The sequence below is a fragment of the Corythoichthys intestinalis genome, chromosome 7, assembly GCF_030265065.1.
Source record: "Corythoichthys intestinalis isolate RoL2023-P3 chromosome 7, ASM3026506v1, whole genome shotgun sequence".
Classification (NCBI taxonomy): domain Eukaryota; kingdom Metazoa; phylum Chordata; class Actinopteri; order Syngnathiformes; family Syngnathidae; genus Corythoichthys; species Corythoichthys intestinalis.
The window spans coordinates 38,789,360-38,803,353 of NC_080401.1; the positions used below are offsets into that span (position 1 = coordinate 38,789,360).

At 38.1% G+C, this 13,994-nt stretch overlaps 1 protein-coding gene across 4 annotated transcripts in view; it reads right to left on the minus strand.

Annotated features, from left to right (window-relative positions):
• tpm4a (tropomyosin 4a) overlaps window positions 1-13,994 on the minus strand; it is a 53,626-nt gene that overhangs the window by 11,553 nt on the left and 28,079 nt on the right. For all 4 annotated transcript variants that reach the window (XM_057840911.1, XM_057840912.1, XM_057840913.1 and 1 more), the window contains one exon: window positions 4,145-4,278. In XM_057840911.1, the coding sequence (XP_057696894.1) occupies window positions 4,145-4,278 (134 nt within the window). The remainder of the gene's footprint in view (window positions 1-4,144; window positions 4,279-13,994) is intronic.

A 13,994-nucleotide genomic window follows, 5' to 3' on the forward strand; every position in this document is an offset into this window, starting at 1 on the left:
GTTCAAATGGTTTCGACGTCTGCGAGTAGAGGTGCAAAATTTAATCGATCAATCGACAACTACAATCGATTAGCAAATTAATCGACAACTATTTTGAGAACCAATTAATCGGTTAGGACATGGGTCGGGAACCTATGGCTCGTGAGCCAGATCTGGCTTTTTTGACGGCTGCATCTGGCTCGCAGACAAATCTTTAACTCATTTGCGCCCTAAAACGTATAAATGTTCTATTTTTAATTGTTTCAGTGTCCCAAAAACGTATTTATGAGTCTTTTACATTTTTTTCCCACAAGTGACATCTCTAGGATCTGATGCAACTTTGGTCCAAAGCACAATGCTGAAAATCCATTTTAAAGCAATAAAACTGGCCACTGGCGGGCAGAAGCGAATTTGGTAAGAACCGCAACTCGATTTAACGGAATGAACGGCCGGGCCGCCGACGGAAGACAACCAAATGGACGACTAGGACGCCAGGTGCAGGAAGTCCGAGCAAGACGACCGGGAGGACGTCCAGGACGACAGGCGACGAACGACCAAGTGCAACGACCAGGAGGACGTCCAGGATAGCAGGAGGCGGACGACCGAGCAGAACAACCGGGAGGACGCCTGGGATGCCAGGCGCTGGACGACCGAGCAGAACGACCAGGACCACCAGTGCAGCGGACGATGCTGTTGAGTCCGTGCTGCTCGTCCAGTTATGTGCACGTTATTTTTTTGAGTGAGAGGGGGAGATAGTTCGTTGCTCTTCCTCTTTCAGATTTCCAGCTGTATTTTCAAGTCATGTCAATTGAAAAATGTCCTGAGTGTGTTGCTACGCCCCATGTGCGTCTATAAGAGGTTAGTACACGAACCCTCTTGTACCGTTTAGCCTTTATTATTGTTGTTTTTGAGGTGTTAATAGTTAGCGCCGAGCGCTAAGCTAATTAGCTAATTCGCTATCGTGTATTTCATATGCAGAACGTGTAAAACCATGATTAAGTACAGCGGTAACACTACAAACATGCGAAATAGTACAGAAATCCGTAAAAACAAAGTATATTGGTTAAAAGAAGGCTTATTTCTGAAGACACTTTTTTCCAGAAAATGTGGAATTCATTTCACCTGTGTAAATGTTATTGTATTGTTGAGTGAAATAAGTACTCCCTTTAAAATGGTTAGTGTTTTTGCACTTTCTTGGAAAACTAAATAAAAAAGCAGCTTACGGGCAGCTTTTTGTTGTATGGTCATGTTTCCATCGTTCCTGTTGAATCATTAGAAAAATTTGTTTGTCTACTTTATTAATTAGTAATGTATGATGCATCGATAATCGTGATAACCGTGATCATCGTTCAAGAATCGAATCGTAGCATCCTGAATCGTAATCGAATCAAATCGTGGGGTGCCTAAGATGGCACACCCCTAATAACAGTAAGGGAAGCCGGGAGCTAATGCAGACCAGGCAAAGCCACTACGGCTAAGCTAAGCTAACAAGGCCGTCAGTGAGCTGATTATTATCCAAAACTGTATGTTAAAGGTTGTGTGCCTTTTAGGAATGTTTATGGAAGCTGACAAAGCCACTGCAGTTGAGCTGTAGCTTGTCAATGTTGTAGCTTACTAAAATAAAGTGAGATTAGAGCCCCTTTCAGAAATACACTGAACTCCGTTTAAATCCTGTCCTAGTATATTGTCTGGGACTTACCCAGGACGCTGTATGTGTGAAAGCAGGCGTTTAATTCCCAGGTCACAGCGAGAAGGCTGGTGACGTAAATAACATGGCGGATCGATCGTCATTTCCTCTTTTTTCGCAGTAAGACGAAAAATGGTAAACAAACATCGCAATTATCAGCATGGCAAACTGGAAATAGCTAAATTAAACTGGAAACATAACGAAATTAAATTTCTACTGGGTCGTAGAGCCGAGGAAAAGACAGTCCGTCGTCCATCTTTGGAAATGTGTGGTTTATTTTGTTGCTGATGTGACCAAAAATGACGTAATGTCCGGGTTATAAAATCCCGCCAGCCGTCCTCCCCGCACAGGGAGCATCGAGTCGCCAACCCGGGATAAGTCTGAAAGTGTCCAATCCGGGTTATTCCCGGGACATCTCCCCATGTCCGAAAGCCACGGCATGGGTAAATCCCGCATCAGTTTACACAGGAATTTACCAAGATATAGGTCTGAAAGGGGTTTATTAATTTCCCATTCAATTCTTTTGAATGGGTCTTTTGTTGTATATGTAAGTGACATCTTTCGGTTGTTGTTGCTGTAAATAGGCTTTTTTTTTTTTTTTACTCGTTCGACTTATATTCGGAGCAACATTTTCATTTGAAAAATACGGTAATGTCTGTAAGTGGCACCATATTTTATTTATGCTGTCTGCTACCATTACTTTTAGACATACTGATCCTTCCTCGCCTTCCACCACAGTCACAGTGAAGCCAAGGTCTACTAGGGGCGTGCAATCTTAGGCACCCCACAACTCGATTCGATTACGATTCAGGGTGCTACGATTCGATTTTTCAACGATGATCACGGTATTGACCATGATCACGGTTATCGCGATTATCACGATTAACGATGCATCGTACATTATTGATTAATAAAGTAGCTAAACAAATTTATGTCCATTATTTTTTTTAAATATCCTTATGATTCAACAGGAACGATGGAAGCATGCCCATACAACAAAAAGCCGCCCTTAAGCGTTTTTAAATTTTTTTTTTTTTTTTTTTTTTTTTTTACAAGAAAGTGCAAAAACATTAACCATTTTAAAGGGAGTACTTTTTTCTTTCAACAATACAATTTACACTGGTGGAATGAATTCCACATTTTCTGGACACAAACAAAGTTTCTTTAGAAAGAAAACTTCTTTTAACCTATATACTTTGTTTTCACAGTGTTACCTCCCTTGTGTAACTCTTGGGAGTGACAGGTAGAAATCACAACGGCTCTTGATCACTTTTAACATGTGGCATTTATTGCCGAGCACATTAAAAAGTCCGACAGCCTCCAACATCGCCACACACACACTCATTACAGCGCGCGCACTTTCTTCTCTCCTGCCCGCCCACGCGCACACATGCCTGTCAGCTCCCAGGCAGCACTTGCAACAACAGATTTCTGTACTATTTCGCATGTTTATAGTGTTACCGCTGTACTTAATCATGGTTTTACACATCCCGCATATGAAATACACGTTAGCAAATTAGCTAATTAGCTTAGCGCTCGGCGCTAACAATTAACATCTTAAAACCAACAACAATAAAGCCCAAACAGTACAAGAGGGTTCGTGTACTCACCACTTACAGGCGCACACAGGTTTTAACAACAAACTCAGGACATTTTTCAATTGAAAGACAAGGATCAACGAACTATCTCTCTTCCCCTCTCGCTCTAAAAAAAATAGCTTGCGCACTTCAGTTCCTGCCTGTCTCATACACAAATTTATTTTCCAGTCTTTTAAAAAGGAGTAAATCTCTCTCCCAGTTACCGGGAGCATCAATCATAACGTTGTGCGTGTGACCGGGCGTCAGACGTGTCTTGAATTTCATTCCGCTACGAGTGGCTCTCATAAAGTTATGAGGGAAAAATCATCGTTTTTGAACCTTTATGAATCGTAATCGAATAGTCACGTGTCGAATCTCAATGCATGTAATAATCGATTTTTTTTAACTCCTCTAAGATCAACATACGATTCTTGAAATTTTCTGGTCTTAGCTTTCATGAGACTTTGCTTTGCCTCAGTAACTTAGTTTTTCACTGTGTTTTTTCATACTTTTGTACATACATTTGTTCAAGTTGTCTCTCCCTCTGTGATATGTGTGCACAAGGTAGGTGCATAGGAACCCTTAGTATGGAACTAACATTCCCTTCCAACATTCACCCAGGTTGGCCACCCACTGTTTGAGAAAAACAAAAACTTCAGAGTACAAAAGTTATGCCTTTATTTTAACAAATTTACTGAACTACTGCAAAACCTTTCCAATAATTGTATTCCAAAAGGGAGTATGACATCATGGTATGAACGCCCAAACTGTACATCATGTTGTGCTATCTTTGGCGAGTTTATTCAGTGGTTTGCACTGATTCTTGGGTATTAAGAAACGTGAAGGGAGCATCAAACCGCCACATACAAATTGCATGTGTCGTAGAGAGAAAGTGGCTAACCTCTCGCTCTCGTCTGCAGCCTTTTCGGCCTCTTCCAGTTTTTGCAGCGCTGTAGCGAGCCTCTCTTGGGCCCGGTCCAACTCCTCCTCCACCAGCTGGATGCGACGGTTCAGAGCAGCGACATCACCCTCTGCCTAAAGAGACCACAGGAAAGGGGGAAGATACGTTTGGTCATTCATTCATTAAACTTAACTCATCCAAGATGCTTTACCCTTCCCCCCACAATTAAACAGGAAGATGGAGAAATAGAAGAGGTTCAGAAAACTCCACTGCCTTATAGAGACAAGCAAACAGTAAAATGGATTACTATATTTGAAGTACGGCTGCAGCTATCGATAATTAAAGTAATCGATTAATCTATTGTTTTTTTGCTTTGAATAATCGAGTTATCAGATTGCAAACATTTAATGCCTCGCAGAATAAATTTTAGGAGATGGAAAGCGAGAGAAACAAGTGTTTATGCTGGCAATAATATTTATTTTGGCTTGCTAAGATTACACTTTCAAAAATGCACTGAATGTGAATACAAAATAAAATTCCTGAGTCTTTCTTTAAATGATGCAGAATTCCACTTTCATTTCAAAAGAGCAATAAAGGCATTTAAAATTCATTTCAAATACCTGAGCTTAGCTTCAAACAGTATAAAAAGAATAAATACATGAGGACAATTAGCTAACTTGCATAGAAAAAGTCAGCTAGCTTAAATGCTATGATATGCCAACTTTTTTTTTTTTTTTTTTTACAAAGCTCTTAACAAATCGTTCAAACACATATTCTCACAAAAAACTGCTAAATACACTTAAAAAATAAATACATGAGGACAATTAGCTAACTTGCATGGAAAAAATCAGCTAGCTTAAATGTTATAAAATGTCAACTCTTTTTTTTTTTTTAGTAAAGCTCTTAACAAATCGTTCAAACACATATTCCCACAAAAAACTGCCAAATACACTTATTAACTAAATAACCAATGCATAAACAAACATATTAGCTCACACAAAAACATTCCTGAACAGGGGAGCAGTTTTATTCAGCCGTTAGATGGCTTATGTCATATTCAATGTTACCACCAGAGGGCAGTGTATACATCCAAATGAATAAACGTAAACGCAAACACTTTCAAAACAAACGATTACAACGCCACTCTGAGTAAACGAATCCTCGAAGCAGCAAAGTTTGATTCGAAGCTTTTTTCTAATCGAATTACTCGAGTAAATCAATCGTTGCAGCACTAATTTTAAAGCATACTAATGAGTCTGCAGGAATGAAAAAGATCAGAAATTAATTAGTTATGTCACTTGCCACAAACTATTTTTTTGAGAGTCAAATAATCATATTTTGCGATCAGTGTACTCATAAGCCAATCACAAGTTTTTTCTGTTATATTACTTTAGGGCTGCAGCTTTCGATTATTTTAGTCGTCGATTAATCGATGAACTAGTTAGTTCGAATAATCGAGTAATCGGATAAGGAATATGAAAAATTTAAAATACCTGAGTTGAGCCTCAAACGGTATAAAAAAAAAATGAGGACCTATTTACAACAACAGAACAATTGGCTAACTTGCATAGCAAAGGTCTGCTAGCTTCATTGCTATGAAATGCTAACTTTTTTTTCTTTTTACAATCCTCTTAACAAATGGTTCAGACACATATTCCCACAAAAAACAGCTAAATATGCCTATAACCTAAATTATGAATGCATAAAAAACATTAGCTCAAACAAAGACTTAGCTTACGTTGGTCTTAACAGGGAGCAGTTGGATTCAGCCATGTGAAATGAGGCAGACCAGAGAGCAGTGTATCCACCGTAATCAATAAGACTAAATGCAAACACTTTCAAAATAAACATTACAACGCCACTTTAATTAAACGAATACTCGAAGCAATAAAATTTAATTCGAATATTTTTTTCTCATCGAATACTCGAGTTAATCGATTAATCATTGCAGCACTACATTACTTACTCTTGGAATTACATTTTAGCAGTAAATGCACATTAGAATCCAAAACTATCACCTGGGAAAAAAATTGACGATGAATAGTTTGTAACTGTGACTTTGTTTTCCAAAAGAATAGAAAAGTAGGTGTTTTCAAAAATCTAGTTTTGTTTATTAAAACATAATCATCTGTTTTTATTAAGGACTACAGAAACCAGACATTATTCTATTTTAAATTGGAAAGAAAAATTAATGAAGCAAAATTTATATATTTTTTTTTAAATTACAAAAATGTAAAATAAATATATTTTACATATAAAAAATTTAAATTAGACAATATTTACTAATAAGAGGGTCAAAAAAGCATTACAGCAATTTTGAGGATGCTGTCGCTAATGAACTTTGATGGGCTGAGGGACTGCGCTGGGTGCTGGGCCGCTAATGTTACTGCATTGTCTGTCGCGCACACCGCTTGGTTAAAACCAGTAGAGGCGCTGTCAATGGTAAGTTGAACTTCTGACAACCTACTTGATGCTGTTTAAAAGCCTGCTGGAGGTCCTTGGTGGACAGCTGCATGACCGACCCCAACCAAATCCTTTAATTTATTATCTTGAAATTCTGTGATTTGAGGCATACAAAAATAATAATTTTGATTAACTCTGCATGCACAGTTGTGTCACACAGGCTGTGTTCAGACTTCAGGCATTTTTGATTCCAATCGGATTCCTCCTCAAATCTGATTTTTAGGGTTAGATGTTCACATTATCTTTGCAAGTGTCCAAATCAGATATGGGCCTGTTAAGACTGGCCACATTATTGAAACACATGACAGGTTGCTGTGGCAACAAAGGCGTCATCCATAATACAGTGACGTCACAGACAGTCAAAACCCATCTGCGCTGTTCAGACTGAGAAGCATCTTGTCCATATCTGATATGCATAGGCGGATCTTCTATTCAGGCGAAGTAGGCGATCGCCCTAGGCCCCAAACCAGCTGCCCTTGCCCCAACGAGCAAGGGCTTGGGCCACCGGAGCCAGCAGCACCCCCAACTATTTGTCATGTATAATTATGTCAGCATACCAAACAAACAAATAACAAAACAAAAAAGAAAGCTATTTGAATGCTGCATTTATATTACACCCTGTGGCGAAACAATGCAGTACAGTTCCAATCAGTCTTACAATAACACTCAACAGCTGGTTAACAGCATTTGCTAAAAATTAAATCTATTAGTGACACCACAAGCAATGGCGAAGAATTTTTTTTTACGGAGTGTAAAGCTTTCGGTTAGCGGTTTAGCCAACGTACCTCCAGTGAACATTTCAAAATAAAAGCACGTCATGTTCGTCATATAAATAACGATTTCAGGAGTTAATCCCACAATCTTTAGAATTAATATTAAAATATGTTGAGTAAATACTACAGAATACAGATTGTACACTAAGGATAGCTTTCAAATGACACTCTTTATGACAAATATGATTGACAGTGAATAGTTATTATAATTATTATACCAATATTATATAAAGCACTATACTATAATAATAATGCTAGAATTTTTTTTAAAGATTTGTTTTGAATAATGTTGGAAAGGCAAAGTCAGTTTTCTGAATCTGTTTACTTTCCATTCTTTTGGACTAGTAAATGCTATCAGCATTTAACCTCATTGTTTATGTGTGATTAATTATTGTTATTTACATGATTAATAAAGAATTTAAGTGTTCCAAAATGGTTTTGTGAATTAATAAGCGTCAGCAAAAATTTAATTGCTCAATTAGTGAAAAAAAAAAAAAAAAAAAAAGAAAATTATTAGATTAGTCGACTAATCGTGAAACTAGTCGGCTGACTAATCAGGAGAAAATTTGTCATTTAGGACAGCCCTAGTGTACCGGAACATATTTCCTCCACACCCTTCTCACCTTTTTAACCCCTGACCCATTAAGAGGGCCCCTGGATATGTTCGCCTTAGGCCCCAAAATTGCCAAGTCCGCCACTGCTGATATGAAACTACCTCACGTATGTGATTTCCATGAGTCTCGCAAAAATCTGATTTCTGTGCTTTGGACCGTTTTTGTCTGTTGTGACTGTTCAGACAAAAAAAGCCATCCAGTTTCAATCTGGATGGGCTAAAAATCAGTTTTGGCTACCAGTCTGAAAAAGGCCATAAGGGATAATGGACATCCCTCATCTGCTTTTTGTAAACAAAACAGGAAAAAGACCATGAACAAACAACTTGTGAGGGATTTCCCCAGAGTTCTACAGAGAATTTATCAATCCACTACTTCTTGAAGCGCTGCAAAGCTGAGACACAGCCTGCATGGGAGACTCAACACGACAGAAACTCATGTAGCCCGTCTTAAAATGTCTATTTATTTACTCGTACAAATTACCACTTAGAGAAACTTCAGGCACTAAAAAAACTCTTCAAACTCTGGAGAGAGAGCAACCGGCAAGTTTTTAGGCAAACATGATTCTGTGTTCATCTGCGGGCAGAAGTTAGTAGGTCAGTGACTCATTAAGCGCTTCACGCTGTCCAGACGTGAGCTTTCCAACAGGCCATAGTGCTTTTCATTTAAATCGGCAATAGTCAGATCATTCATTTAGACATGTGGTGAAAAAAATAGATCTTAGTACATGACACAGGTTAATTTGAGACTAAATCTTGGTTAAATTTGGGACAGACTCCAAATGCTTCTACGACTGAACAGAATTAGCAACAAAGAAAATAGATGAGCCCTTCAAATCGTTAAGGAAAACAATTTAATATAAAATTAAAATTTCTCAGAGTTTAAACAAGGGGTGTGCATTTTGATCTCCAAGAAAAGCATGCAAATGCTATGTAACTTGAGGATGAGCGTGATTTAAAAAAAAAAAAACACCAGTTCACACTTTGGACGAGACTACAGAAATGAAACCTGAAGTCTGCCACTTTTGTACAGATTATGCTGTATTTAGAAAATGGAGTAAGTGAGGTGTGAACCTGACACTGGATCAGTTGGATATTTCAGTTAATGAAGGCATGGTTTCCTTTCGAAAGCAATGCCATAATTCACGTTGTCGCTATGTTGAATTAATCTGCAGGAAAGTCTGTTCACTTTATTCTTTCTTTCACTATTTCCCAGAGTCCCACTCTGTTGCATTGCTGCCGGGGGAGGCTATACAGAAATCAGGCAGGAAATGTCTGGCGAATCAGCGCTGACGTGTGTTAAAACAGTTAGCAGCTGATAAGAGGAGAAAACCTCCCACCATGGGGTGAATGAAAAGCCCTGAATCAGCTCAACATCGTCAAATCTGCTTTGAGCGGGCTGACATCTGTCGACAGCACATCTGGCTGTAGAGAACAGAACTTGGGTGGAACCTGAAATAGCAGAAATGACCTACTACTTCCTGAATTGTGCGCAACGGCTAATGTTGTTGGAGCACAAACAAACAGGCTTTTCATGAGCTTTAGGTCAACTAGACTAGACGCATTACAGCACTTCCAGGCATACAGAATACAAACACTTATTCAATCAAACTCTATCTCCTCTCAAACACAGACATACATATTTGCAGGGTGGCAAATGACTACAATGGTGCCAGGTGATTTGCAGCATGCTAACACAATCACAAATGACAAAAACCATCAGATGGAAGTCACAAATTGGTGCCAACTGGTTATGATCAAGTCTCCCTACACCAAGCCAGGAAAAATTCAGTTAAAAGATAAGACAGTTGCTTTAAGAGATACAAATTCTAGACTGTGGTACCTCTACATACGAAGTTAATTCATTCCAGGACCTTGTTTGTAAGTCGAAATGGTCGTATGTCGAGCAGGTTTTCCCATAATTCAAATTTTCCATTAATTCTTTACACGACCCGAAAACCTACTCTAAATCCTTAATAAATGCTGGTGGTATTATTACAAATAGGAATTAAACATAGCAAAACAACTACAAGTTGCGGTTGACATTTTACTTTATCTTTCAGTAATTTGTTGTTGGCGTCAACTGTGGCGGACAGTAGGCGTGTTGTGTTGCACAAGTTCTGAAATAAATAATTAACAACCTGACGAAGCTGGTGATTTCTTTGGCGATGTTACCACCAGTGTTGTTTTCGTTTAACGAGGACAACCGTAATTTCCCGAATATAAGGCGCACCCGTGTATAATGCGCACCCCAAATTTACTTGTAAAATCTATGGGAAATTATTGTACCCGTTTATAACGTGCACCCTAATTCTAGCACCAATAAATAGAAGAATATAAGAAATCAGAGCTCGAATACAGATACAGAAATGTCATTTTACTGACTGGTGAAACACAGCACAAGCATAGCACATTGGTAGTTCAAAACATTACCATAAACTGACAATATTTACGGTAATACTATGATTTGACAACTTCTCCAACTTACCAGAATCTAGGAGAAAACAAAACAGATGTGACTTTTCTTTTAAAGGCTGCTGTATAACTTGCTCATTTCATCGTGATGAATAAATGTTTCTTCCATGGATTGATACGGTAAAATGAAAGTGAGAACCTATGTCGGAAATCCGTGAGAGCTCATAGCTGTCGATTCGACAGTAACAATAGGAACTATTGTTATTTGGGTTTGAGTTTACCGAGGGACAGATATAGTTGACAGACACAGGAAGTCTGTGTGCTTACGTTTGTTATGGTCCGAGTTGCGGAGCTGCAATAAACGTTGACTGAAATGAGTTCAAGAAACTAAATTCTGTGCTTTATGAAGAGTGAAAAAAGCTGAATTTAACACAGACGAAATCATTCGGCCGATAAGAGTGAAGTATTACCGAAACAAAATGGTGACATCACATACTGTAATGGTCGGCAACGGGTCGCTGCATACGTTTCTTCAACACAACGTGGCCGTGTCAATAAAAAAAAAAAAAGGTTTATATATATATATATATATATATATATATATATATATATATGTATATATATGTAATAAATATATATTTCTGTCTCCATCCTTGTACCCGTTTATAATGCGCACCATGATTTTACAAGTTGATTTTGGGGGGAAAAAAATGCGCGTTATATTGGGAAATTACGGTATACCAAAAGTATTTCGTCGACGAACAAATTTTTCATGACGATGACGAGACGATAAACGAGCTAAAAACTTGTCTTGGGACACTAAAATGTAACGAGACGAATGCCAGTTTTCGTCTGACGAGACGAGAACGAGACGAAAATGCCCCCTAGTGTCCATCAAATGTTCACAACGTACGACATTTTTATGTGTACCGGTAGTTAGTGTTAGCCCATATCGTATTCATCTGTCAATGTTTATTCAAAATTGTTGGAAACCTTTATTCATTTTTGGACAAAAACATTAGAATTTTACAGACGAAAAGATTTTGAGTAAACGTCGACTAAAACGAGACGAAATTGGTCTGAGTTTTCGTCACCAAAAACTAGACGAAGACAAAAACATTTTAAAATGACTAAAATATGACTAAGACTCATAACTTTTATCGTCCGAAAGACTAAGACTAAAATTAAAAGGGCTGTCAAAAACTGCACTGGTTACCACAATAATAATTGTCAATATTAATTGTCACCTTAACTTATAAAGACTGGCGAACTGAGGTCGGCGGAAGACCATCGAGATCGTATACGTTCTACGGCCGTATTGTCGAGCCAGTTCATGGATGCACACACCACGCTCATTTTTTCTATCATTTCCATCTTCATTTCAATGATAAGCGTCACCATTTTCCTTTTTTCACCACCTGCACTAACGTTCTTGGAACCCGTGTCGGTTTCTCTCACAAGAAAATCTGCCGTGCGTCAGTCTTGCGGTAAAACAAACTGCGGCGCTGTCATAAATCGTCGTATTTCGAGCATTTCGTTCAATGTAGAAACAAATGGTCAAACTTTACATCGGATGTCGAAAAGATCGTGTGTCCAGGTACCACTGTATTAGTTAGACGAGCACAACTATATTTGGCAGACTGTCATTCAGACAAGTTTTAAAGAATAATTCCACTTAATAGAAGTGTATTGTTTAAAACCACAATAAAACAAAACAATTTGATGTTAAGAAATAAACTTTTAGACTATAGTATAACTGCTGGCCTATTGCACAAAATCAGCAGCGAGTTGACTGGGTAAAGTTGAGTGGCAACATTTGCATTCTTGTTTCACACCGTACAAAAAAAAACAACAACAAAAAAAAAGGCAAAAAAATATCTCTCTTTGCCCACACCAGGAACTATACAATACCCTAGTTCTTCAATGAACACACTTAACACTTAAGCTTACTGGTAAAGTACCTCAAATTTAAACTCAAAACACAAAGCAAATAAAAGCAATGACTCCTAAGTTGTGCTTTGTTAACAAATAAAGTTTTAATCCATTCTTCAATTCTATAAAACAGCACTCAACAATGAAAAGGCTCAGCTGCTCAACAGTTTTACATTTCCTTTAAAAGCCGGTCTTTTTTTTCACCCTTTCCACACTTCATACTTTCCAGCTGTTAGGGAAATACTCCCCAAAACAGAACAAACGTAAGGAAACTGTAGCTGTACTGCACAAATAATAAGTCACTTGTCTTCATGCATAACCCCAGTGAAGAAGAAGGATCGTGTCCAGACAATCACTGCCCATCAACTAATCTGCAGTTTGAATACGGTCCAGTTCGAACTGGACTGACCTTAAAACATACAGTTTATGCAGATACACAGTATGAGGAGACTTTTACTAAGAAAATCAAGGCCAAGCCAGAAAGAAATCTAATTCTGAGCTGCTTCCAGGGCAGTGGGTTAATGAGGGACACAACGCCGCTGTGGTTCAGTCAGTTATTCCTGACAGTGATTGCTCCCTAACCGTGACTATAGACAAGTATAGTGGGATCTTGAACACCAAATTCAAAAGGGAGTTATCATTAGAAAACACATTTTTTTCTACTGGATGTCAGCATATGAAATTTAGTTGAAGGATTAACCCTATGTTTTCTTTTAGCTCAAAGAGAGTTAAAATCCAAGTAAACGTAGCCTTTTATTGTTCAAATAAAATTATGGTTAAGCTTTTCAACCACGTAACAGTTTGACCCCAGAATATCTTTTAATAATCAGAGCTAAGAGTGTGGTTTTTTGAACAATTGACCTTTAAACTGTTCATGAAGTTCATTTCAGATCAATGCCTCTCTGTTGTGTTGCGTTGCAAGAAAACAATTTTACTTTGTGCGGTCTGTCAATAAATCTGCCTGTGAGGGTTTTTAACTGTCCCCGGTCAAGTAAACATCCCAACAATAAAAACTTTTACATGCCTCTTTCGGGCAGAGACAAAATATCAATGCCAGTCTTGAGTGGGTAGTAGAACCCATGATATCTAAACGGTTAGGCTCAAGTCATTGCAATAGCCCCACTGAAAGTTATTCATTGAAATTAGTACAAAAACTTATTGAGGTCCTAATAAAAATGCTTAAAATTCTGTTTATAGGCCTGTAGTAATCAATAACTCTGCCTTTAATCACTTGTCATTCTTTGTGTGATGAATTAAATCTGCTGACAAGGCATTAGATGAAAGCATTCACGATTCATGATAGTAGCTGAAAACTTGGTAACTATCATTTTTTGGAGGTCATTTCATATATCCATTATCTATTTGTGTCATCTAGTTCACTTTAAATCTAGTCAATAAATTTAGTCAGCTAAAAACAACTTCAAGCTTAGGACTAAATCAGGCTTTTGCTGGCACAGACTGCACAGATCATTTCAACAAAATCACACAGTCTTGGTCGGCATAATCACATAATTATCTTGCCGCCACAAAGCCACCAACGTGGGAGTGTTCCCCAGAATGCCTGCTGCTGACGATACGCAACTGATATGCATTATATTTGGAAAGTTGAGCTAGTCCTTGGGAGGAATTCCAAAGAAAAGAGAGCAATCAGGAAGTC